This window comes from Paramormyrops kingsleyae, chromosome 16, assembly GCF_048594095.1.
Source record: "Paramormyrops kingsleyae isolate MSU_618 chromosome 16, PKINGS_0.4, whole genome shotgun sequence".
Classification (NCBI taxonomy): domain Eukaryota; kingdom Metazoa; phylum Chordata; class Actinopteri; order Osteoglossiformes; family Mormyridae; genus Paramormyrops; species Paramormyrops kingsleyae.
The window spans coordinates 29,324,928-29,352,227 of record NC_132812.1 but is presented as its reverse complement, the minus strand read 5'-3'; the positions used below and the strand labels follow the sequence as shown (position 1 = coordinate 29,352,227).

The 27,300-nt window shown below is 40.4% G+C and overlaps 2 protein-coding genes across 6 annotated transcripts; both read left to right on the top strand.

Annotated features, from left to right (window-relative positions):
- Window positions 1-749: 749 nt before the first annotated feature.
- Window positions 750-11,286, top strand: tmtc4 (transmembrane O-mannosyltransferase targeting cadherins 4). Of its 5 annotated transcripts, none has more exons than XM_072700547.1 (18): window positions 750-1,119; window positions 1,565-1,768; window positions 2,026-2,141; window positions 2,324-2,516; window positions 3,711-3,798; window positions 4,014-4,114; window positions 4,319-4,411; window positions 4,510-4,671; window positions 5,406-5,611; window positions 6,437-6,611; window positions 6,736-6,870; window positions 7,546-7,625; window positions 7,707-7,814; window positions 8,590-8,731; window positions 9,081-9,195; window positions 10,215-10,327; window positions 10,828-10,897; window positions 11,050-11,286. In XM_072700547.1, the coding sequence occupies exons 2-18, from the start codon at window positions 1,607-1,609 to the stop codon at window positions 11,196-11,198; spliced, it is 2,208 nt and encodes a 735-aa protein (XP_072556648.1). In that variant the 5' UTR covers window positions 750-1,119; window positions 1,565-1,606; the 3' UTR covers window positions 11,199-11,286. The 5 variants fall into 5 exon arrangements, with proteins under 5 accessions (XP_072556648.1, XP_072556651.1, XP_072556650.1 ...); XM_072700550.1 differs by having other exon boundaries at window positions 751-1,119; window positions 6,739-6,870; XM_072700549.1 differs by having other exon boundaries at window positions 752-1,119; window positions 5,409-5,611.
- A 150-nt stretch (window positions 11,287-11,436) lies between these two features.
- On the top strand, window positions 11,437-18,911 carry LOC111852783 (gamma-glutamylaminecyclotransferase). Its single transcript, XM_023829026.2, has 2 exons — window positions 11,437-11,504; window positions 15,507-18,911. Exon 2 carries the CDS (start codon window positions 15,531-15,533, stop codon window positions 16,002-16,004), a length of 474 nt encoding a protein of 157 aa, XP_023684794.1. The 5' UTR covers window positions 11,437-11,504; window positions 15,507-15,530; the 3' UTR covers window positions 16,005-18,911.
- Window positions 18,912-27,300: the final 8,389 nt, after the last annotated feature.

Sequence of the window (27,300 nt, the reverse complement as noted above, 5' to 3'; positions counted from 1 at the left end):
CGCACTTTGGGAGAAAGCATAAAGAGAATGCAAACTGATTAAATACACTGAAAGAATTCAGAAACATATATATTTGGTCATATGAGGTAATTGATATCTTAATGATTGCATCAATGTCACCCTCACTGTAACCCCAGTTTAGAAATGTGTTCATAAGGAATCTTGAAGGAACTGAAAATGCATGGACCATTCATACAAATCTATCATTTGTTTGTTTGATGAGCAACAGACTATATTTATTTTGAAACAAATTCCTTGTGCATAAAATGAGGATTGCATTGTACAAAAGTTGTTTACTTTATCTTTCGGTGTCGTGTGATTTATCAAAAATAGAAATTATAGAAATAAAATGAAATGAAAACAAAAAGGAACTTTTACACTTTCAAAGACATTTTCTGTCAGGTCACGAAATATTAAAATATTCATAAATGCCACAGATGGTCTGTTGCTGGGGACAGGCACGAGCTGAGAGTGTAGAAAGTGCAGACGTTTTGGAGAGAACACAACAACCACCTTTGTAGAAAAGATACATTTATGATAGATTCTTTTAAACGGTAATTGATATAAATGAGCATCCTCTCATTATCAATGCATACTGCTTCACATGCAGAGCCCTTCGCTGATGTAACCTGGACAATTGATAGCGCGTAAACAATAGCAGCAGGAATCTAATGTAATACCGCCCCCTGGCGGCATCGCGTCCTAAAATAAGTGGAAGTTATGGAGCCCGTGTACACGTGACCACCGCCTCAGCCAAAGCCCAGCGTCAGCTAAGCATCTGGGTTTTGCCTTTGTACCCGGCTAAGCTACGAAGTTTAAGCACAGGCGCTGAGGTCGGTGCGGCTGTGAGAGCGACATTTCAGCCCTTCGCCAGTGCTATACGGCGACACTCCTCTGCGTGTGCTTACTGCGTACATGCTCCATTTGCATGTTTGTTTAGTGCCGCCAGCGGTATTATATGCTGTGCGCAGACATACAGATTACTTTCTCTCTCCATGCTGTGCCATGATTGTTATCCCTACGAGGCGGGTCCATATTTGAACGTCTGCTTTTGACGTAACGCGACTGCGCTCGCGCCAGCAAAGCCGCAGCCCACTTTCTGTGCAGTAAAATGAGCAGGTATGGCTCCCGTTTCTCCTTCTTATTCAGCCTGTTGGTTCAGACATGTTCCCGAAACCAAGAAGTGTTAGCACGTTTCCGCTAAACGATGTCATTTACTCATCTCGTGTAGTTACTAAATGTAAGCAAACGCGGCTCTGCGTCTTCATTGTGCATCTGTCTCGTGCACGTCTGCAGAAATTCACTCATTAATTGTCATTCGACTAAACCCTGTGCTTTCCGTCTGCTGTCTTGCACGTTACTTTAGTTACCTGAGACGAATATGCAATACCTTATTCTACAATGAGCTGCAACAAAGCAGCAGGGTTTTCGCTCGGGCATTAATACGAATCATCATAATTATCAAAAGTGCCAGTTACCCATTAGGCAGAATTTATTTCCCGTATAAAGTAATGTGAGTAATCCGTAGTGGCATGCATTCATGTTTTTCTTCTTGTTCTCTAAGGACATAAGAGGGGATGCAGTATCTGCAGGCTTTGCAGTCACAATGGCACTGCCTGAAGTTCACTGGGAGCGTCACGTGCTGCTGCCGGCCGCCTCTCCGTGTCACTCGCGGATTGTCGTCGGCATGGCGGCTCTCCTGTGTTTCATTAATAGCTACGACGGCGATTTTGTGTTTGATGATTCTGAGGCTATTATCAATAACAAGGTGACAATGTTAATACTACAATCTACCCCTCCCTTTTACGAAGTTCCTCATACAGCTATTGACAGAAATCATTTTTGTATAAGACTCATAAGTAGTTAATGCTGGTTATACTAATATCACACTGATAGTAGCTTTAAGACAGATATTTGAGATTTTTTTTTGCACGTTGGTTGTGCTTGCTGGTAATTTTCTGAGATGTTAGCCTTTGCATTTCAGGTGGGAAATTGTGTGTTTGTGTTTTTTTTTTCTTGATCCAGGACTTAAAGCCAGAAACCCCTTTAAACAATATATGGGGAAATGATTTCTGGGGGACTAACCTAAGCAGTAATACCAGCCACAAGTCTTATCGGCCACTCACAGTGTTGACTTTCAGGTAACCGTTTTGGACAGTGCCATCTGGAGGACTTTAAGTGGTGATTTTTAACTGATGTGGGTCCTTGTTTGTAGCCATAACAAAATATAGGTGATGTCATGCTTCATGGATACTTCACTGTGCTGTTTTGTGCTTCTAACCCCGTAACTTTGCATCGTCCCCATTGTGTGTCTTTGTTTCAGACTGAACTACCTTTTGGCTGGTGGACTGCACCCCGTGGGCTTTCATGTGCTCAACATAGCCCTCCACAGTGTCATTTCTGTCTTAATGATTGATGTCTTTGCTATATTGATGGGTGGCACGGTCAGCCAAGCTCCGAAATCCTCTTTTCTGGCTGCGCTGCTTTTTGCCGTCCATCCGGTTCACACAGAAAGTGTAAGTAGAGAGGTGATGATGGACAGCGATTCATCCTGCTGCAGAAAACAATGTGTTACCTAAAAAAAATAATAATAAAAAAAAAACATACACAAATGCGAAGCAGAGCTTTGCAGCCCTTGGGTTTTGTGTTTAAACATAAAGGGTGGCATGAAAATCTCATCTGTAGCCAAGGGAAGAGCTGTGAAAGGTAGACATTGGTAGATTTGGGCTGAGGAGGTGGGTCACACGGTGAAGCAGCTGTTTTGTGGGGTCGGTTCTGGTCGCGTCGTATTTCTGTACATTTCTGATCTAATCTGAGCTGAGCTTCAGGGCTTTTGATCAGTTGCAGTGTGTTTTAACGTGCCACAGACCGAGCCTTGCTGGGCACACCGTCAGTGCGTTCTTCAGAAAGACGTCTTACTCTGCGTCCAGGCTGTAAAAGCGCTCACTACCCCTGTCCGTAGCTGGACAGCCTTAGGACAACAGCAGCTGAATTACTGCATGGAGGACTGATGCCCAGCTTAGTTCCTCTAGGCACAAATGCTGCTTTCCTTGTATCTCGGGAGTCGGAGCTGGGAATGACTTCACACCCAAGTTAACCGCATTTAAGTACAAGAAGCTGGAAAGCCATTTACCAATGCTAGTTCTAGCCAGGTTGGTTGTTAGCCGTTATTAGCAATATCTGTTGAAAACAATGCATTTTTGCGGTATTTGCTGCCTACAAACACCATAGCAACATGTCCACAGATAGCGGTTGGCCAGTACCGTGCAACTGGTTTAATGAGACACAAATACAGAAGCACTAATAAACATTATATAACTGCAACTGTTGGTGAAGGGCGCAGCCATCTTGAATTCTGTGGTTGGGTTGCAGAGGTTCTTTTGAGTTGGAATGCCGGCTCTAGGGGGTGTTCCTGTTGAATATTCCGACTTCCCAGTTCAAATGTAATGCAGCAAAAGCTACGAAACACAAGGTGTGGAAAGCGGCACATTCCGTAGAGCCTGCAGGAAATGTGGCATGCGGGTTGCTTTCATGTGGCTGACATATTGGTGAACATGTGAAACCGATCTAATGGATGCATAAGATTTTCTCTGCCAGGCTGTTTGACTTCCTAGGGAAATGGATGAGAGGCTCTCTCTATTTGAGAGAGGGTCAGTATGGGGGTTGGTGGGCCGTAATGGAATCTCACAGGCTTTTCTTTCCTACCGAAGGTGGCAGGCATTGTGGGCAGGGCTGACCTCTTATGTGCCCTGTTCTTCCAGTTATCCTTTCTTACATATTGCAGAGCTTTCCAGAGAGGTAAGAATAAAATGGAAATTTGATCATTTAAAAAAATTCTGTGATGCACGGGCTATATTTTGATATAAATTTATAATTGTTTAAGAATATTTATAAAAATATAAATTAGCTGACCTGGGCAGACCATTTTGTAATGTTAATTATTGGACGTAAAAATCAAATTAACCCTTTGTGCATGGGTCCGTTCAGGTTTTTCGGCACATTTTTCTTTTCAGGTAACCATAAAGGTGAGATCTTCTCTGCGCGATGGGTCATCATCAGCCTCATGCTGTGTGCTGTTGCCATGCTTTGCAAGGAACAAGGAATCACGGTTCTGGTAGGAATTTCGGAAATTGACGTTTAGGACACTGAGTCATTAGCAGCGTTTCAAAATGTGAATTATATTTTCTCCCATGGCACCTTGAGAGAATTTCTAACTTACTGTCTCATAGATTTTGTCCTGCCATAAATGCTTTATTCCTTTTTTCATTTGTGCACCTTCATTCATTTACTGAGCTTGTGTTTCGGTCTCTGCACTCAGGGAGTAAACGCTGCCTTCGACATCCTCCTGATCTGCAACATAAATATCTTGGAACTTAGCAAGAGAGTCATATTAAAAGGAAAATTAGCAGAGGTATATTTCAGACCCTAGAGCCATTTGTATACAGAAAAACAGAGGCCAGTTGACAGAGTTAAGATGTCCTCTTTCTTTTTTTCTTCTCCGTGTGCCAGGTTACTGTATTCTTTAAACGGGGTTTCCTAACACGGGTAGCTCTGCTCACCTTTGGAGGAGGCCTCCTGTTGTACACACGCTGGAGGATCATGGGTACTGGTCCCCCAGCCTTCACTGAAGTAGACAACCCAGCTTCCTTTCAAGAAAATGTGTTTCTTAGAGTGAGTAAGATGATAAACTCTTTCTTGATTGTGCTGTTGGTGATGATGACGGTATGATGACGGTATCCGTAGTGAAGTACCGTTAGGGTGGCAGAGTGGTTCCCTGTGGTGGATGTTGGGGTTCTAATGCCACTTCTGCTGTGTGTGAGGAGCTTGCATGTTCTCTTCCTGCTGTGTGGGTGGAGCTTGCAGTTTCTCTTCCTGCTGTGTGGGTGGAGCTTGCAGTTTCTCTTCCTGCTGTGTGGGTGGAGCTTGCATGTTCTCCTCCTGCTGTGTGTGGGGAGCTTGCATGTTCTCCTCCTGCTGTGTGGGTGGAGCTTGCATGTTCTCCTCCTGCTGTGTGTGGGGAGCTTGCATGTTCTCCTCCTGCTGTGTGGGTATGTCCCTCCCAACATCCCTGACCGGATGAATGGATGGAACTATTAAGTAGTACTATCAGAAATTAATATTTGAAACCCATGGTAGGTGAGGTTTTCACTGATTATCAAGCACAGGCTATTATAGATCATTACCAATTAGTTAGAGCAGGCAATGATTGACAGTGCATGTCAGTCTCACATTGTGACTCATTTTTCTTGATACTAAGTCTATATTGCATTTGCAAAACTTGCATATTTGAGTGGATAAATGTTTTTTTGTGTTCTCATTGTTTTAAACAGTTACTGTCCATGGAGTCCTCAGGCTGTCTATGTATCTAATGTATTTTGTACCATGTCTGCTCCTCACATGGTCAGCAGGCTATAAACTATCACTACTACTACTTCTTGAACACATGGCTGCTCCTGTGCCCCTGGTGGCTGTGCTTTGATTGGTCGATGGGCTGTGTGCCTCTCATCGAATCTGCTCTTGATTGGAGAGTGATGTGGCCAATCCTCCTCTGGGGAGGCCTGGGGAGCTTGACCATCCAAGCTTTATGCTCAGCGGATGGTCACAGAAGAAGGTAAATCCACAGATCACTCCAGTGTACAGGACTGTCCATAGTCTGAGCTTTTACCAACTTATCTGTATGAGGTTTCTTTGCTCTCCTGCTCTGTGGAGTTTTGTGTGTTATTTTCATTTTTAAAGTTTACCTGTTAAAAACAAGTTCAGACAGTTGTTTCACTGGTTCAATAGTTTTTGTTACATTTTATAGGTTTTTATCAGTACTTAGTGTGAAGTACCAGTTGAAAGTCTAGACACGAGTAATGAAAATCATTTGTTTTTCAACGAGGTAATGACCCTAAGCACCCCCCCCCCCCACTGAGATCATGTAGTAAGTATTATCTTGTGAACAAGGAGAGATATGAAGTGCTGTAGCACCCACCACAATCCCCTGACCTAAACCCTACAGAGCTGGTTGGGGATTTGTTGGATCAAAGAGTAAGAGCAAGGCAGTCAACTTGTGGCTAAACCTTGTGGAAACTCCTTCAGAACTATAGGAGAAGCTTTCCAGGTGGCTACATCTGGAAGCTGCTTGAAAGTGCCAAGAGTCTTCTGTGCTGTCATTGATGCAAAAGGGGGCTATTCTGAAGAGTATAAAATTTCAGAAATTTCACTGAACACTTTTCTAGGTCATCACAATAATTGATGTTTTACATCATTGCCTCAAGGCCTTTTACTATAAAATGATTAAGATATCTAAAATAGAGACAGATGCATTAAAAATCAGGCGTGTCCAGACTTTTGACTAGTACTGTAAATGGAAATAATGTAACTATTGTCATTATATTTTATCGTCTAGATGAAAATACCAAAAGAAAGTGACTGGTTTCCTTTAATGGGACAGGGTTCTTACGCTTGGGCTGGTCCTGCTGGTGGTGCCATTTCTCCCTGCCAGTAACCTCTTCTTCAGAGTTGGGTTCGTCATAGCGGAGCGTGTCCTCTACCTCTCCACAGCCGGCTACTGTCTGATAGTGACCTACGGCGTGGGGGTGGTCTGCAGCCTTCGGAGGGACCGTCAGGTGAATGGCAACTGACCTCGGTGATATCAAGCACCAGTTTTGTTCTCAGCTGCTCGACTCCAGTTTTTGCTCACTGGCTTTATATCGCCGGTCTTGACCCTTATGTTCCGCCGCTGCGTTCCAGCAGAAGCCGCTCCGCCTCGCCCTGCTGGCACTGCTGTGCACCAACATGGCCCGCTGTGCTTTCCGCAGTCACCAGTGGCGATCCGAGCAGAGCCTCTTCAGCAGCGCTCTGTCTGTCTGCCCATTCAACGCCAAGGTCAGGGCCTCTCCCCGCACTCACACTGTTCTGCACTGTTTCATTTGCGCATTGTTCATATGTCGCGTTCCTGTTCGTAATCGGTGGTCTTTTGGTGACAGTTTATGGTCTGCTCCTTAACTATTAATGAGCTATTATTAATAACCTGATAATACATTAATAGATACAAAGATTCATTCAGAAACAAATTTAGAAATGTGTTACAATCATATCTTGCTTCTGGCATTTACAAAACAGCTTACAAATCACTTGCAAATGTAAAGTAATGGGTTAGTAATTGTACTCAGAAATAAGTCATAATTAAGCAGTTACAAGCTCCTTAGTAAATATTTTTATGAGACAAAATATCTTCATAATAAATTTCGAAATTTGTAAGTGAATCTTTTTATTTACTAGTATATATTATGAAATGATGAGTAACAGTTCCTAGATAGCTAAGGAGCGGACCACTAAGGCTCCAGTGTGACACATTTCTAAGTATGTTTACTAATACTTAATCACTTTTTAGTTGCAGGTGATTTACAAACTCTTTAGTAAAAACTTTTTGAGACAGCAACAAGATATGTGCTTTAAATATCCTTTGTTTTGTTAAGGTTCTGAACCTTTCTACAAGGTTGAAATACCTTAATATTGTTTTAATATGTATTATTACTTTTCCTAATGCCTTTTTCTCAGGTTCATTACAATGTTGGGAAAAACCTGGCAGACCGTGGTAATCAGAGTGCTGCAATCAGATATTACAGAGAAGCCGTGAGGTAACACCTCATTAGATACACTAATTAGAGAGACTGGCAATTGTTGTCTGCTTATAGGACATGGTAAACTTTTCTCGGCAGATTGCATCCAAAGTACGTCCATGCAATGAACAACTTGGGGAATATCCTGAAGGAGAGGAACGAGCTTCTGGAAGCTGAGGAGCTGCTCGCCAAAGCGGTTCATATTCAGTGCGTATCCGGGCGACACCTCACGCCAAAGCGGTTCACATTCAGTGCGTATCTGGGCGACACCTCACGCCAAAGCGGTTCACATTCAGTGCGTATCCGGGCGACACCTCACCCCAAAGCGGTTCACATTCAGTGCGTATCCGGGCGACACCTCACACCAAAGCGGTTCACATTCAGTGCGTATCCGGGCGACACCTCACGCCAAAGCGGTTCACATTCAGTGCGTATCCGGGCGACACCTCACACCAAAGCGGTTCACATTCAGTGCGTATCCGGGCGACACCTCACGCCAAAGCGGTTCACATTCAGTGCGTATCCGGGCGACACCTCACGCCAAAGCGGTTCACATTCAGTGCGTATCCGGGCGACACCTCACGCCAAAGCGGTTCACATTCAGTGCGTATCCGGGCGACACCTCACGCCAAAGCGGTTCACATTCAGTGCGTATCCGGGCGACACCTCACGCCAAAGCGGTTCACATTCAGTGCGTATCCGGGCGACACCTCACGCCAAAGCGGTTCACATTCAGTGCGTATCCGGGCGACACCTCACGCCAAAGCGGTTCACATTCAGTGCGTATCCGGGCGACACCTCACGCCAAAGCGGTTCACATTCAGTGCGTATCCGGGCGACACCTCACGCCAAAGCGGTTCACATTCAGTGCGTATCCGGGCGACACCTCACGCCAAAGCGGTTCACATTCAGTTTGTATCTGGGCGACACCTCACGCCAAAGGCTTTCTTTAATGCCTAAACAACCATGTGCTTTTCTCTAGGCCTGACTTTGCTGCAGCATGGATGAATCTGGGAATTGTGCAGAACAGTCTGAAAAGATTTGATGATGCTGAACAGAGCTACTGGAACGCCATCAAATTCAGGAGAAAATATCCTGACTGCTACTACAACCTTGGACGACTCGTAAGGAACCCTTTTTCACAGTACGAGTTCTCCAAAGACACTTTTTGTCACGTGAGGGCAGTAGGTGGACCATGTGACAGACCGTTTTAAGCATTCTTTAGACTTGTGATGTATTAATGGCATGTGAGCAGAGTTGTGTAATTCAGGTTCAGTAAAAGTCCAGACTAGGATTTTGTTTCAACCAACCAGTTGAATACTCTGTGACTCTTGATGCTCAACTGGTTGGTTGAAACAAAATCTTGGTCTGGACTTTTACTCTACGGACCTGAATTACCCAGCTCTACGTGTAGGTAATTTCCTGCCCCCTCGCGTCCCCATTTCTGTCCCCTCACGGCACTTTCATCCACAGTACGCAGATCTGAACCGGCACCTCGATGCCCTCAATGCGTGGAGGAATGCCACTATGCTAAAACCAGACCACAGCCTGGCCTGGAACAACATGGTGATTCTGCTCGACAACACAGGTACAGACATGTCTGCCTGCAGTGCTTCACACGCTGCTGTTTTCTGCTACCGGCAGTGGCAGGGTGTCCCCAGCCAGCTTTTCCACATAGAATACTTTATAAATGTTTTTAGAAGTTGAGGCATGTTGTAACATTTCTCTCAGTTTTTTCCTAGTCAATGGATCTAGTACAAATGCGTATTTTCCTTGACAACTTACTTTGTTCTTGCAAATGTAACACATTTTCTGAAAAAAGGTACATTTTGTGAAGTTATAATTGTCACAGCTGCAGCTAGTTTTCTGTCACAAATTATTTTCAAGGAAGATGAATGTATTTTTCGCCGTAATTCAGTCTTTTAAAGAACCAACTGTAACTCCTGTCAGACCTTGTTTGTGTTCCCTAGAACACTATAAAGAAAGTGTGGTTAAGTGAGAATTAATGGTAATATTTCCTTTTCTTTAAAAAGCATGAGTACAGATCCTTATCAGGGAACAATCTGACTTCAAGCATTTCAGTGCTTTTAAGATAACTGACAGTGTAAACACAGGAAACGGACACTTAAAAAACATGCCTAAGATAACCAATTACATGCACAGTAATAACAGAAAGCTTGCTCTTATTGTTTATGGCAGCAGAGCATGTAGAAAATACGCAGGATAAGTTCACTGAGACTGTATCAGTACGCTGTGACAGCCGCCTGTATATGTCACCATAAGAAGCATAAGGGAGAAAGCCGCAGCCTACCCAGCTATCTGCCAACCAGCGTGACTCATCTTCAACGCCTGATGCTGTAATGAAGAGCTTTGTCTCCACCTTGTGAGACCTAAACCCCCAGTTCACATTTAAAGCTTCCTTTGCAACATTCTTGAGGCCAATAATCAGTTTTGTTCACTGAAAACAAAACTTTTTTAAATTATGATGCCATTACATTGGCACTTCTGTTTTCTATCTTTATGACAGAGAAGTCAGGCTTTATTCAGAATACCTCATAAACAGGTTAATTATAATATCTCAGCTTTAATGTTTTTTCTCTCCCCAAGGCAACCTGGCTCAGGCTGAAAGGGTTGGTAAAGAAGCATTGAAACTTCTGCCCAAAGACCACACAATTATGTTTTCTTTGGCTAATGTTCTTGGTAAACAGCAGAAATACAAGGTACAGTAACTGCTTAAGTTGTTTATTCAAAGTGTTGTTATATTTCATGCATTTAAAATTCTTTAGAAAAGTATTATTCACTTTCTTGTGTTCTGGTTAAATTATATTTGCCTGTTTTCAGTAATTTTTTGGTACCTGATGAGGAGACTGAAAATGACTGGCACTTTGTATTTTTGGAATATATATCCAGTATTAACATTTCATTTGTTTGGCTGGTCCTTTCATCCAAAGCACTGTAGGATTGAGAAAGCAGAGTCCAGACAGTCGCTGGGGAAAATGAACGTTAAAGGCTTTGCTCAGGGGTCCAATCGTTAAGTCACTCTGCAGACCCGGCGATTTGAACTGCCGGTCACTAACAGACCCACATACCCTCCCAAAATCTGTAATATGTTCAAGGTTTCAAAATATCAGGCATGACCAATAAGTACTACAGTTAAATATAGTATGAATTCATTCATTCATTCATTCATTAAATATAGTAATGTCTGAATCCCTTTCAGGAATCGGAGAGTTTCTTCCTTAATTCACTGAAAATTAACCCTAATGCCGCCAGTTGCCACGGCAACCTTGGTAAGACATTTCATTTTCTTATATTTCTAACAACCCTGAATGTGTACACTTTGCTTTCAGTGACCTTAGGTTGAGAGGAATGTTACAATACATACACAGTATAATAATACATGTACTTGCTGTGCTGAGAAGTGACTGTGGTTCCATTTCAGCTGTTCTGTACCATCGCTGGGGGAAACTGGACTTTGCTAAGAAGCACTACGAGCTCTCCTTAGAGCTCGACCCCAATGCGGCAGGCACCAGGGAGAACTACAGCATGCTGCGACGTAAACTCCACCAGCAGCACAAGACGACTGTCTGACACAAACTGGCCTATAATGTTGCAAATATTCATTTGATATTTGTATTGCAGTGTTCATTCTGATAAATAAATAACAGAAATTTTATAAGTCTGGCTCATTGTATATGTTTAAATCCGATTTGGTTAATTGGTTCGAGAACAGTACTCTAACAATAAATAAAAGAATTCATATATAAAAGCGCATGGTTAAATATAAATATAAAGAGATTTTTGTCCTACAAAGGTTGCCGTAGCCCTTACACATCGTAGGTGTGGCATAAACTTCGTGCTTTCAAAGTCATCTGCTGAACAGGGAGTCTGGCGAAGGTAAGTTCAGTTCATTTAATGTTTATTTCTTGTGACTTCTATGGCAGGAGTATATCCAGTTGTCCCTGAAACTATGTGTGAAAGTGACGGACCACGGAATATGGGAAAGCGTGTTTTACAGTCTTGTAATTGGAAACCCAACCGGCAAAAACGATCTTGAACAGGGTAAAGATGGCACTTTATTTCGTGCATTATATGCACCATATTTATATTTATTTGCTCTGTATCCCGAACATTAGCATTATTAGTTGATATGTTCTCATACACAATGTAAGTACCTTTTATTATTTTGACTTACTGTTTCTCTTGCCGGTGCTGTTTGCACCTTAGTTTGCTCTTGGGGGTTAATACAGTTTATCCATCAGTCTGTTCTAACGCCTGGTTCTGTAATATTTCACCTGTTCTTCAGAATATGCTGACCAGGTTTGTTAGTGTTTGTGGTTATGGCAGAAGCTGGAATGAGACGCCGCTTCGGTAATAGGAACTGAAAGCTCAAGACCTAATGTGTGTATTGTGGTATTGGGCGCATGCACAGGAAATGTTTAACTGACACGTGATCAGGGAAACCGAGAAAGGCGGACACGTATGATAAACTCCGTAAGAGAGGTGTAACTGTGGATACTACGGAGATAGATAGATAGATAGATAGATAGATGTCAAGTCTTAGGCACTCAAAGCAAACGTTTAAAACGATTTACCTGGGTAATTAACTTTTTTCTTACAAAAACAAAACAGTTATTTTACATTAGAATATATGCAAATTAAAAGTAAAACAATTAAAAACTAACATGATTTTTTTCTGTTCTCCATAATCTGATGCTGATATCTTGTTGGGTAGCTAGATGAAAACCACTTCAGTTCCCAAACCTCTCCTCAGGGGTATCCCAGATATTCCATGTATTTCTTAAATTTAATAATCAGCTCAGTTAATTAACTTGTTTAGTTTCAATAAGATAGATTTTGATTAGCCAAAGAGTGGGGTAGCGGTTGAGGTTTCTAGGAAAACCTATATATTTCAGTGTTTTGAGGTACTTCAGATTAATAAGGGGGCACCTCATTGTCATTGCAGGGTGCAGTACAATAGACAGTGCCTTCGATATTTCCTGAACTGGCGATATAAACTCCTTCCTGTTGCAACATTAGCCAGGTATTTGAGAAGTGGTTCAAGAACCTTTTCATATCCAAATTTCTTCATGTCAGCAGACTTACTGAGGACTGCAAGGTAACTGCAACTCAACTCTGAAGGCACATTTGCCAAAGCGAAGTAAACGGCAGATATTTTCTGTTTCTTTCTGGAAGTCCCAAGTGGATTACATATTTCAAAATCATCCACATATAGGATGAGCGGGACAATCATTCTCAGAGTTTTCATTGTAATGATTTCCATCATGAAAATGCTACTCTTCCTCTCTACACTTGAAAATGGCTTCACTGCAATTTCTCTGTTACAAAAAACCTACTGTAAGGACTGAAGAGCTGGAACATACTGAAAACATCTGTGACTGGAGTATTCCACTAGTTCAACAGTGTTAAAATTCTTCTTGAAAAATGCTTTTCTCTTAAAAGAAGGTGAAACTGGACCACCTTCACTGAGGCCTTCAGTCATTGGGTTAGCTTTGTATATTTCCTTAACCAATCACGTTTCTTGAGATTAACCTCAATGATATTTTTTATAACTGGAAAAGATGCTATGCCAGAGATTAATTTCAGCTCTTCCATGGAAGTGCATTCCATGTTTTAAAAGAGCAAAAGCAATCAAAATGTGGACGTGGAACAGAACGAGTGTCGTGTTCCAGTCTATAGTGCTTTAGAAGAGTCCTTTTACACTGCAGGGTCCCACTGCATACTGTACACTGCCATCTCAGGCTAAACTAAGAGTTAGAGTGAAACCAACTCCCTTAAACTTAAAGCTTATATACTTTGAATTTAATGATGGTGCTGATCAATTTAATAACAAAACACACATATGCAAATGTAGTTTCTAATATAACAATGTAGTTTCTTTGAGTTCTGGCTGCAAGTCTATACAAAGTTCTAAGACAAATTAATATTTAGCATATCTTGATTTTTTTACACAGAGAAAACAGTCCAAAGTATCTGGAGATTAAGATGAATAAGGTTAACCTTAACTAGAATGCTTGAAAGTCAGTTAACTGACAACTTTCACTAACAGTCTGGTGAGCTGAGAAAGTTACATTAATGTTACAGACTGAAATCTCCATTTATCATATCAATTTCAGGAAAATAATGACTGTTCATCAGGAGGGACAGCTAACATGGCTAGTTTACAGAAAATGTTGACTGAAAGAATCAGAATTCACCTTCTTACTTATTAACCAAGTGAATGCATACTGTACTGAATGTAACAATGATGTAATGAATAATCTGTCTTCCTTTGATAATCTATCAAAGTCATTGTACGATATGTTCCACTCAGTTAATGTCAAATTTACTTAAAGGTATATGTAAGCAATGGGAATCGAGCGAACGGCAAAACAGTTCCAAGAAAAATATAATAATTAAAACTCCTTTAAAAAAAGAGTAGAAGAAATGATGATTGTGTACATACCTTTTCTTATTGATGTGTCAACGGAAAGTGGGGACGTTTCTCTGCTTCCTCCGTTTGTATAATGACAGCTGTGTGTTCTTGGCAGGTAGAACCAACGTACGTCCTTCAGTAGGTATTTTTTCCAGCCAGCTGAATTTACGCGTGTTGCTGACAAGTCTAGAAAAATTTAGTAGATTTTAATAAATTTGCTACATTTAGTTTATTTAGTAAAGATTGTGCTGGATGAATTTAAAAGTATAAAACGACACGAAAAACAAACTTTTATTGAGTACATTCCTATTATTTTTAAGCATTTGTTGCCGTGCATGTTTTTAGAGTGACAGTATACAAATCTAAGTAATGTATATTGGAGCTGATTTGCTCTACTCTGTTCATTACAGTATACAGTACACTACTCTATAAACATTTATGAATATAATAAGAATGTTATAAATGGTGCAATGGTGACATTAAAATGATATGTAAAGATTGCTGGCAGAAACCCACTACCAGTACAGTATGGTTTAAATATCTGGCTTATTGACCAATTCGCTTAATGATGTGAATAGTGAATAATGAATAGCCATTAAGTGATTAGTGTCTGTAGTTACGGAACAGGTGACGGGCACAATAATGATAACGCCAGCAACAGACTCATTCCTTCTGTAGGTGTGTGCAGCAACCACATCAGAGACGGAGTACTAGGTGTGACGGAAGGTTGTAGTGAGGTTGTAAGGGGTGAGCTGAGGAAATCCCTCATCCTTCACTACAGAAAAAGGCTGATCGTCCAATGCAATCGCTGCTATTATTTTACTAGTTATGTCTTTAGCTCTGGTGCTGCTAACTTGAATATTTGACTAAAGTATAAATTAATATTGGCCTGCAATATAGACCAAGACTGATACCCCAATGCTGATCCTTTGATTTTTGACAAACATTGGCTAATACGTCCTGCGTCTCTATTTATTCATTGTGGTCTTTGGTCCTGTATAACATTTAAGGAGTTTTAACCAAACATTCAGTAGTAATGCCTACAGTTAAATGATTTCTGCTGCATTTTCTGGATTTCTTCTTGATGTATTTAAGAAACACTCGACAAATTGTTCTCATATTGGAGGAATTATGACTGGTAAATGGCATTAAGTTTGTCGAATAAGACCTGGAACTGTTTTACAGTGTTTTTTTGAGTGATAAGATCTCTGTAATCCCAAGCTGACATCAGAGGCGTGTTTATTTATTGTAAATCATAGCATGACCCTATTCTGTGCATGTTTTAAGTTGTGGTATCTCTATGAAAAATATTACTGATTTGAGAGTAATACTTTTGTTATCTAATCTGTATTTCTAATGTAAATTATCTGCCCCTCAGACTATAAGTAGCTCAAAACTCAAATGCATAGCTTGTTGATAAACTCTTTCTGTAAACTGACACTCTTGGTGTCCAACTGTCCCAGACGCTGGTCACTGTCACTGCCCACATGGCTCGTGTCTTTGTGTATGGCACCCTGAAGAAAGGCCAGCCCAACTACTTCAGAATGACAGACGAGAGGAACGGACATGCTGAGTACTGCTGCGGCGCACGCACCATTGAGAGGTTCCCGCTGGTGATTGCAGGCAAATACAACATCCCCTTCCTGCTGAACATCCCAGGCGTGGGCCGGCAGGTCGAGGGGGAGGTTTACTGTGTGGATTCCCAGATGCTGCAGTTTCTGGATGAGTTTGAGGGTTGTCCTCACATGTACCAGCGCACATCGGTGGAGCTGGAGGTGAAACAGTGGGCGGGAGAGAGCACACCATCTGGGCAATCAGCAGATGCACCAAGAAGAATGAAAGCCTTTGTATATAGCACAACCACCTACCAGCCTGAGTGGAAAAACCTCCCCGTCTATGAAAGTTACGATGCCTATGGCGGCCATGGCCTGCTTTATATTGATCGTCAATCTAGAGATTAAATTAGGGTCAACACCTTAAGCATTTAGTTCAGTCATTTTTAATCTTTAGGTGATATAGTAATTTATTAAGCAAAGGGCCATAGAAAATTACATAATGTCATTGAATTTCCCTGACAGTTTTTCCAAGTTAATTTATAGGAGGTGAATAGGTTATGATTTTTGAACCCACAAGCTTTGTGCTTTTAGAATAATGACTTGTTGAGCTAAAGGAGCAATCATCTTACTGCTGCTGGATCTTGGGTTATTGGGTCTGCTTTTAATGTCATAAGTAACTTCTAACAACATTTTAACCCATTTAGTGGTTTAAGGAACTGAGGTGGCCATATTCAAGGTCTGAGGCCGTGATTCATCTTAGACCAGACACCAGTCCATCAGCGTACATATAAATGCCCTATTTTGAGGAATTCAGAAACGCGTGTCCTACCTGGACTGTTACAAACGCCAACGCATAGCCCAAGCCTTCTTCAGCGTATAATACAAATGAACTGAAGAAGGTGTGTATACATGCTCACTTTGTGTGTCAGGCCAGAGCACAGGTTCCTACAATCAGTCAAAGAGATGCAGCAACAATACTAAACCCCCGCTTAGGCAGTTAGGACATGTCATTATAATAAAGGTGTCTTAAGGGGTGGAGAGTTTTTCTCTGTTGTTTTATGTGCATTATGAGGCGTTGAGGTATAATGTTACTAAAAAGGCTGTCGGTGACTGTGACTCTGAATCTGAACAATCTGAAGTTGTTGATCATATCTATTACATCCGCTACAGTGAAGTAAGGACTCTGCTCTTGTCACTGCATAGATAGAGGGAAGAACGCCCATCTTGAGGATTATGGTACGTCTTTCTGCTACCTATTGGGCTCTGCAGATAAGAGTGCAGAGTCCAGTTATGTTAGTTTCAGTTCTAAGAGCTTTGTGATTTAAGAGCTAAACCTCTCCTCAGGGGCACCTCAGCCATTTCATGTATTCGTTAAATTCACCACCAGCTCAGTTAAGTCAATGAGGTATTGATTAGCCATTTGATATCTTAAGATCTAAGAGCTTTTGTGTGGGCAGTGGTGGCTTGATGGTTAGGGTAGCGCACTTGTAATTGAAAGATTGCTGGTTCGAATCCCCCACCAGCAAGTCACCACTGAGGTACCCTGAGCAAGGTACCGTCCCCAAGCACTGCTCCCCGGGCGCTGAATTAGCTGCCCCCTGCTATGTCACGAAGGTCACATATGGGTCAAATGCAGAGGTCACATTTCGTTGTTGTGCACTGTGTGCTGTGGTGTGTTGACAATGACCACTGATCTCTAAATTCTAAAATTTACTTGGATGAGATACAGAACATCATGACCTATGATGATATGGCTAAAGCTTATAGTAGAATTTTTGCCATTTCTGATTTTACATGTTTGTGTTCTACTGCTGCATTTGTCTTTAATTTATGTCAATCATAGACACACCCCTATTATTTATGGGCGCTGATGATGTGATGATTTAATGAAATCTTCAGAATATTGCTTCATAAAATACTACTGGATGTCACTTATGGATATGGGACCATTATTTCTGTACAATTTGTAAATCCACTAAATCTATTGTAAATTCACTGCCTTAGTACTGATAAAAGAATTAATGCTTGTGCGTTCATGTAAACAATTACATTGTTAGAACGCTATGTTTTATTTTTTGATCTCTTGTGCTTTATAGATCACTTGTATTCTTTTTAGTTGTGAAATGTGTAAATGTTTATCCATCTTTTCTTAATGTACTGTAATAACACTCTCTAGGTCTCTCACTTTGCATGTGTGTACAGTGTGCAAAGGGAGTCAAAGGAAATGTTTAAAGCTATTTATCTGGGTATTAAGTATACATGTGCTCAGAAAAAAAACATTTTGGCATTAGAACATGTGCAAATTAACAACACATTAAAAAATAAACAAGAATTTCTTCTGCTCTCCTGAAAGTTGCTGATATCTAGTTGGACGGCTAGATGAACACGGCTTCAGTCCCCAAACCTCTCCTCAGGGGCACCTCAGCCATTTCATGTATTCGTTAAATTTCTCCACCAGCTCAGTTAAGTCAATGAGGTATTGATTAGCCAGCTAGTGATCAAATCAAACAATTCATGGGTGTATTGGATGGCTGCTGTAATTACTGGGAGAGGTTTTGAAATGGTAGCACATTTATAATATAGTTTTACACAAACATGAAGAGCAGTTAAACATCATTTTCTTTGACTGCCTATAAGACCACTGCACTGTATTGTATGTATTATCTACTTTGTGAAACATGCATATTCTGTGCCTCCATCCATCCATCCATCCATCCATCCATCCACCTGTCCATGTTCTATAACTTCTTATCCATTACAAGGTCCCAGTGTTAGTCTGGAGCCTTTCTCAGAAAGCATTGGACACAGGTCATCTTGGATGGGATGCCGTTCTGTCACAGGGCACACACACACAGTCTCAATCTTTTGATAATTAAGGGGACACTGTTGACCAAACTCCATGTTTTTGGGTTTCTGAATCAAACTGAAGTGACCAAGGGTGTGGTGTGCAGTCTCCGCAAATGGTCCAGCCCTCAGCCCTGAAGGTATCAGGCCCCTTTCTGTCTGCTGAAACTCTTAGTCAGATATACTGGAAACTGGTGTTTGTGAACCTTTAGTTATGAGAAGCTTCTCCTGCGCACAACAGCAGAAAATGTGCCTGGTATAGGCTGTACACTGACGTCTGATTAACGGATCTTTAGAAAACTGATTGAGCTCAAGTAGCTTGATAGAGTGGAACCATTTTTAGTTGGCTTTAATGTTCATCGTTATTAAATTGAAAAACGCTGTTAGGCCAGTATCTACGTGTTAATTTTTTTTGCAATACTGAATAAATTTATCTATAAAGATTGATATAGTATATCACAATGGAGACATGACTTGTTGATGTGATTTTTTTTCTTATTAGTTACCATGACTGTGATGAATATGTTTTGAAGATGTGAAAATGCTGACATCGGGGGGGCACACGCCCCACAGGTGGTTCATGGTGCCTTTGGCTTTAGAGTAATAAAACCACCTCACTAAGCTTGGCTTGGTAGCGTACATGCGATCCTCACCAGCCTCCAAGCAGGCCTGCCCTCGTCTCAGCTGTAAATTCCCTGTAGTTATGATTAAAAATGCTACGTATCTTTCTAAAGGAGAGAAGCAAAGTCTTGTATTTAAAAGCAGTTCTAGAGATGATCTTTGTTTGTTTTCCCCCAGTTTCAGCAGCTTCAGGACAGGGTGGCTTTCGAGGGGGTTTCCACCGGCGCTGGCCGCCTACCTTCTTGTTTTGAAAGCAGCATATGGCCTCCATCCATATTAAAAGACAGGTTCATCTGTCATAGCAGAAGCTGGACGGAGGAGGACCAGGAGGGCTTATTTGCTGCTGAAGTGCTTAACTTGCACACATGGACTCCCTGCTACAGGAGACGCCTCAAGGTGCCGACCGTGAACGATGGTGCTCGCGGTTGCCGGCGCAGGGTGATGGCGAACGATGAGGGAAACGTCGAAGCGTCCTGGAAGGAGCCTTAGGTCAGGTCTGCACAGGCTAATTAAGGCTCAGCATCTGCTGCATGGAAGCTCCGTGTCAAGAAATTCAGAGACATTTAGGCAATTAAAGGCGAAGCGTTTTCTCACTGCTAGAGTAAGCACTAAATCGGTTTGTATATTAGAACAAATTAAACTATTCTTCAGGGACCTCTGTTTCAATATTAAAATGCCTCTCTTTGTTCTTGCTCTGACCCTTGAGTCTTTGCCAGATTTAACAGACGGCTCGGAGGGTAACAGGGGTCTCACCTGCAGCAGAGCACTGCCTAAGGAGGACCAGGACCTGGGATCCTGATGGGGAATTATGGCCACATTTTCTCCTTTAGGATTTTCCAGATCACAGAAAAGCAATTAGGCCTTCAACACACAACTGGCGGCTGTGTGTGCCGTTCAGAACCAGGCTGGGAGCAGTTGGTTAAGGCTCTAATAGACTTACATTGCTGAAATGGCACTAGGATGATGGCAAAATCTTTTTGACCACCATTGCACCATGATTATTCGTCCCCATTTTCCATAAGTGCTGATCATTAATGGATATTTATCAGTGATTCCTGAGGAACTGAAAAACTACACAGGCATTCCTCACATGACTGCTCATAAGAATTTTATTTACACAAAAATGTTCTAAGGGCAGAACAAAAAATGATTAGTTCAAAGAGATAATCAATCAGATTGTGCTGGAGGTAGGACCAACCAATCAAATGTCTTGGACCTGCCTCCTTTACAATCTGATTGGTTACCTCTCTGAAGCAATTATTTTTCGTTCTGCCTTTGTGTATGTAAAACTCCCATGAACTGAGTACATTACTATGAATTATGTATATCATTGAAGTATCACAGTGCACCCTTTCAAATAAAGTCAGGTGCATTTCATGGTAAATACAGCGTATAAGTGAGAGTAAATGCTGCATGGAACCCCTGGAAATCATAAAGTTTGTGGCAAAGACAAGCTCAAGTCCAGGGATCCCACACAGACTATCTATGGTACAACGATTTGCAATTTACTTACGTACTCACTTCTACAGCTATAGGAAGCTCAAAGTGCAGTTCATGACAGGGAAAAATATACAAATTAAAATAAAAAGTATATTTTATACCAGCAAAGATGCCTTGTCATTAACTAAAAATACAATTAAACTTAAAGCCAACAAAGTTACTTTTAGTGGTTGACTGCACCAGAGAATATGTACATTTACTACAAAGATTCAGCCCCATCTCATTACTCATGAAGTCACCATGACCTCAAGGGGGCGCTGCGGGACATAAGCCTGTAAAATATATTCTGAGTCTGATCCACATTCAAATTATGAACCCAGATAACACCACTCTTTCTGTATGGAGAAGTAATAAGATTTGTCCAGACTACTACTGATTTTTTTAAACAGGTCATTAGCATTCATAAATGATAGCAGCTGTTGGCTTCATTTTTTCCCAAAAATGTACAATTTGGGGATTAGATAGATTTACTAAAATAATCTTGATGTAAAATAATCATCTTCAAACTGGGAAAATGCCATTAGGCTAGGAGCTAAATACCTTTCAATAACACAAAAGGCTTTTCACTGTGCTGTAGGGGTAACATATAAAGAGGCTGCTGTGAGGATTTCAAGTACAAGAATGATACCGGTTCAAAGGAATCTAACACCACAATGTTCCAAATGTAAAATAGTGCAATATTTTGATCAGTAATGACAATCGTAACCAAAGCAACACATCTCTATATCATAATGTACTTGTAACTTCAAGGTTTTCTACTAATACTCATCGTATGCATAGGGGCAAATTTACTACCGCTCAAACCACATATTTCTGTGGGGTCCCTAAGGTTTGGGGGGCCCCTGTTGGCCACAAAGAGTCACTGCATGGGGAGGGGGGCAGTGTAACTCTTTGAGTTGGGCCCCAGAGACAATAAACCTGCCTCTGTACATATGTTCCTCCCTCAATGGAAAATATTTAATTCTGGATGCCACCCTTCGTAGCACCTTAAACCTGAAACTCCCAAATACCCTTATATTGGGTAATGAACTGTAATGAACTGTAGCTCTTCAGAGTGGGGACTCAGTCCTCAGTAAATACAGAAGCAGCCTTTACATTTTCGCTTATGAATAAATGTGTTGAAGCTGCATGTGATTCTTAATGCTTCAAAATGGTGAAGCATGTGGATCGACTTCCCTTTTAAAAACATGTTCTTCAGTGAATTTAAACATAAGTGCTTTTGTTTTAATGTCTTTAAATATGTTTGCTTGTCTATTTCTGGGCAAAACATACAGGTATAATATTCGGGTAATAGGGAGGCGTAGATCATATGACTTTCCTTCCACTGCCCTCTTTTCCTGATGCAATCCAGTGAGATGGTTGGCTAAACTGCCTTCTATATATCGCCCCGAGTGTGTGATTGAGTGTGTGCCCTGCGATGCACCGGGATACCCCCCAGGATGCCCCCCTGCTGGGTACCCTGTGCTTTGTGGGATGGACTCCAGGCACGACCCTGACCAGGATAAACCTTTGCAAAGTGGATGGATCTATTTTTCCTATTTTGCAGTTTTCCAAAGCTTTGCAAGACAACCAGCAGATGGCAACAGATATTTGGTTTTGGTTGCATAGTCTATTCTTCAACAATTATTTAGCAGTTTAACTATTCCACTACAGCAGGAGCAGGTAGCCAGCGTGAATTAATACGGGCTTTAGTATCTACAACAGATGGCTCAGGACGGAAGCAAATAAAAAAAAAATGCTTTGGTATTTAGAAATTTATCCCAGTATATATTTTGATTTAAATAAAATTAATTACCTGGAAAATATATATTCACTACCTTTAGATTTAGTGTATTTTATCAATTCGAGATTACTGTTCACAAAATGGTAACATGAATCTGTAAATTTATATAGGAAAAATCATAAAACATTTATGACAGAGCTACATTTGATATGTTTTTGGAACTGTTTCTAAGTTCTTTGCGACAACCTGAGTGTTGCAACTTCAGGCAGTATAGTTGCAATTTTAACTGACATTTAGTGAAATAAAATATAATAATAATAATAATAATAATAATACTGTCTTGCATTAGTCACTCAGACAACATGTTAAGTCAAAAATTCCACATTAGTAACAAGATTAAAAATGCAAAATTATACAAAAATATAATTTAAATGGATCACTTATCCTTTCTTTGTAAACTATCAAAGAATCCCATGAACATAAATAATTTTGGCCATTTGCTGGCAAACAGAAAGTGCTGAAATGTCTGTGGGTTAAAACACAGATTTAAAAAAAAAAGACAGAATGAAGCTGGTTGACGGCCAAACCTGCACAGTTGGAAGCGCAGAGATTAGAATTGTCACTTATGATCAAAGTCAAGCTGAAATACTGCACTACGGGACATAACCAAATTAGAATGCTGTATTACCACATTTCAGCTGGGCTGCCCCCCCCATACACCCCCCCCCCCCCCGCACGGCTTTTTCACCACATTAAAACTCAAACAGGAGGGTTGCTGCACTGTTTCTACATCGGCTTATAACATTATTTTCTACACCATACAATATTACATATAGTATATTTTTTTAATTCTAATGAATGAGAAAACAGAGATAATTATACTATACTAGTATATTATGTATTATTATGCATATGTTTATTAGAATCCACTGTTGATGCAATTATGAAATCAAACATTTTATTCTGTGTTTTAAAATGTACCATTTGCTGTTCATTATTTTTTGATGGCTGTGGGTGAAATTACAATTTATAATTTGATTTTCGTCTGCTTAAGGGTACATTTAAGAGTGTACATTTTACTATAAAGAGATTTATGGCAATTAGTTCTTAGTCTTATTTGGGTGAAAATTCCCTTTAGTTATTCTCATCTATGTTGAGAAGAACACTGCAGTAAGTATTTTATGGGTAAAATGCATTTGGTAAAATTCTGTATGCTTTTGATATTGCGGGGAAAAAATTCAGTATAACAAAATGTATCCATATACTGTGAATTAAGCTGAATTTATGTCAGATTGTATCATGACTTATTTATATGAACAGAAAATGTCCCTCGACCCCAAATGGTTAAAATGATTACAAATTAATATCAGCTGCTCCAATGTTGATTAGTAATTGACTGAATCTTACTTCAAATCTAAGGTAATTATTTCCTTTTCTTAGTTGGTAAATTGAAGGATAAGATGAAGGTGTGACCAGGTCAGAAGGATAAATTGAAGATCACTTTAACAAAAACAATCCTTGCATCAGATCTAAGTTAGACTTACTTTCACTGCACATACTGAAAGACATATTAAGAGTTATGGCTTTTTCTAGTGTGATGGGTGTCTGGAAGCACGGTGCACTGGCAAGAAAAAGCTGTGCGAAAATTTGCTGTCAATCGGCTCCGATTTTATATTTTGCTGTCATTTGGGAGTGTGTTGGGGGGGGCGTTGAGTCCCCCTGGGTACATTTTGTGGCTGACCGAGGGGGGGCAAACTCATAATAAACAGGGTACAGGTGGCAGGCAGCTTTACTTAGGAGTTGGAGTCAAACTGAGGAGATCTGTAGTCAAAGGGGATGGCAGGAATGTTTCACCAAGCACTGCACTCCTTCCGTCTTTGGCTAAAGAACGTACTCATGGACAAATCCAACACGGGTCAAAATTCACGAGCTCACCCATCACACAGACAGTGTACAGCAGACAGCATGCTACTCATGGACAGAAAGACAGAAGAAAAACACGCCATGTAAGTCTCATTTTCTCCACACTAAATATTTCATCAGTGTGCTTTAAATCGGAACTCATTAATATCATGGCCAATTATTGCATTTCAATTACAAAACAAAACACAGATCCTGATTCATAATTCCATGCCTGAATGAAAAATAAGAAAATATTCTCATTCATAAATATGTCCTACAATATACACAAATCCCAGAGCATGAAGCAACTAATAAAAGTATAATGAAATATTATATAAATAAAATTGCTTATTTCACTGTAATTTTCTTTTGATCACAGCTAAATCCAGTTTCATCCAGTCGTTTATAACTTCTGCTCTTGGAGCGTGAATTCACAGGGTTGTATATAGATATATAAACGCACGTTCTGGACCTTCATTGTTATATTTTGATGACTCCATCAGCGCAATCTCAAGGTAGCTGCCAGACAGGATGCTTCATTTAATCCAGAGGCTTCACCAAGCTGCACATTTCAGCCTCGTTCAAGGGTTCCTCAGTGACTGCAGTGTGCTCATAATTATAAAAGGTGAGGGTTGTTGAAACAAATATTGATATTATCGTAACACCGCTGCTCCTCTATCAGTGGGCAGCTTTATTTGATTCAACGTTTCTTTCTTTTTTTTTTTGACCGGAGGACTTCATTTGCTCCTTTCTATAATTAGACTAACAACGAAGAAGCATGCAAAGACGACCCTCTTCACATTAACAGCATACAAATTAGGGCAAAGACTTATTTCAATTCCAGGCAGAGAAAAGCTCGGCTGGGGATATTTAGCATAACTTTTATGGTGGCATGAGATGTTAATTGTTTGCCATTACCTCTAAACAAAGTGCTTGTTATATTAATTACTGCACTAATTGATGCAGTGATAGAAAGTGGCCACAGGCTAGAGAGCAAATACATTAAACCTGAAGACACTGAACAGTCTTATTGTGGATAGTGCCCTTGATTTAATATATCTTTCATCTCAATTAAAATGAGACATTCTCCACTGATAAGTGTCATAAAACTACATTCTATCAATCATCTAAATATGTCACTTATGTACATCACACAAAGGCAAACAAAAAGACAGAGGCGATCACAGTAGTACCCTGAGAAACCTTCCATAACCGGTGCAGTAGCATGACGGTAACTCTAATTACTGATAAAATATCCTTATTCAAAAGAACATTAATCTGTTGCAATGGACCAGCTTTCTATCCAGGGTATACTGTGGATCAGAAGTAGATCAGCCATTGTTGAAAATGAATAGATGGTCACCCATCCACATTCCAAACAGTTATCTCGAGCAGGGTCATGGGATCAGCCTGGAACCAATCCCAGACACCATGGTGCAGCCGCGCCATGGATGGGATGCCAGGACCCATACACACATGCTGCAGGCGACTTCGAAATGCCAGTTAGCCTGAAGCGCGGCATGTCTGTGGCCTGCAGGAGGAAAGTGCTATGGCTAGAAGCTCCACACTCACAGGGATGAGCCAGAACTGAAATCCCAAACCAACATGGACAGAAAGACAATACTCAAGGCCTTTATTATAATTAAAAACATCCAGATACATTTTTAATATAGGACTGGTTTTGCTGGGCATTAATGCCTTTGTATCTGTTTATAAATTACTGCTCTTATAAAGATCGCTCCTTGAAATGAAGGGAATGCATATATGGCAGTTGAGAAAAAGGAGAAAACAACAAAGGCAATTTCAGAATAAAACACAGATCATTTGCATGAATGTGAATACAGGCATATATAATTAAATTGCTTGGCCCACACTTTTTAATTGGCACTACTCATTATTTTATATAATTATATTCAGTACTGTTGAACTGTTCTCTAGAACATTAAAAGCTCACTTTCTTTCATGTTATTATTTTTAGGTTAATTTTTTTATTATTGTAATATTAAGATGCTTTACAGCAGTCCGGATAGAATCCGCATTTAAAGCGATATCATAGGTTTCCCAGAACTGTATTTACTGATGATTCTAAAATCAATAGGAGGGAAGACATAGGATAACTCATCCTAAACTCAAGGAAAAACATAACTAGCTTCAAGATCACTCATTTGAAGGGGTTTTGACATGGGGGGTTGGGAAGTGCCGATTTCCAACTTTTCAAGAGACTTCCGACTTTAGGTCATGTGTGGTCACAACCTTGGAAGTCCATTGTGAATCTGAAACCATGGGAAGATTAAATTCATACAGAGACACAGGAAACCCAACACTACACATAGCGTGAAGTATATGCATAATGAATATTTAATATTTAGCTTAAAGTAACAAATATACTGCATAATTGTTTTACTAGCTTTAAAAAAAAACATGGCAAAAAGTATAATTAAAACAAAGAGAGAGATTAGTAATAATTATTCTAGAAGGAGACATTTTAAATTGGAAAAAAATAAAGCATTGAAAGAAAGGAATAGACATACTATATGAGGAAAATGAGAATGTAGTGTATGGCCTTGGATTCTTCAAAATGTTTTGACAGGTTATAAAATATGGACAGGAGTGGGTGGGGTGTTTGGCACTGGCAGTCAACTGCACAGAGGCAGGCAGCGGCCCTCAACAGAAAGTTGAAAAGGGGAAAGTTTACTGTGAGTTGATATTTTGTTTAATTTACTTTAGATGGGTTCAAATGGGAAGACCTACCCTGCTGTGTAAGCCAGTTAAAACACAACAACAAATTGTTCGCTTGACTATAATCCCTGAAACAAAAAGCAGCTCCAAAATGTTTAAAGGTTTTGTTTTTCCATGAAATATCAAATTTTACTGGAGGTTAACATGCTCCGATTCAGTTATTATTGCTGGCAAGATTTTTCATCTTTTGCACTCTTTCTGTTTTAGGTAATAACATAGTTCTGTATTGTGTCTGTTTCTGTATTAGATAAACATATGTAATAACACAGGTTTCTACCATGTCTGTTTCTGTTTTAGCAAACTATCCATAATAACACAGGTTTCTACTTAATCTGTTTCTCTGTCTTAGAAGTATATTCATAATATCATAGG

Coding starts and splice junctions, on each gene's coding strand:
- tmtc4 (XM_072700547.1), top strand. CDS start 1,607: ATGGCACTGCCTGAAGTTCACTGGGAGCGTCACGTGCTGCTGCCGGCC. Junction 1,769..2,025: donor AGGCTATTATCAATAACAAG/GTGACAATGTTA, acceptor TTCTTGATCCAG/GACTTAAAGCCAGAAACCCC. Junction 5,612..6,436: donor GCGGATGGTCACAGAAGAAG/GTAAATCCACAG, acceptor TTAATGGGACAG/GGTTCTTACGCTTGGGCTGG.
- LOC111852783 (XM_023829026.2), top strand. CDS start 15,531: ATGGCTCGTGTCTTTGTGTATGGCACCCTGAAGAAAGGCCAGCCCAAC.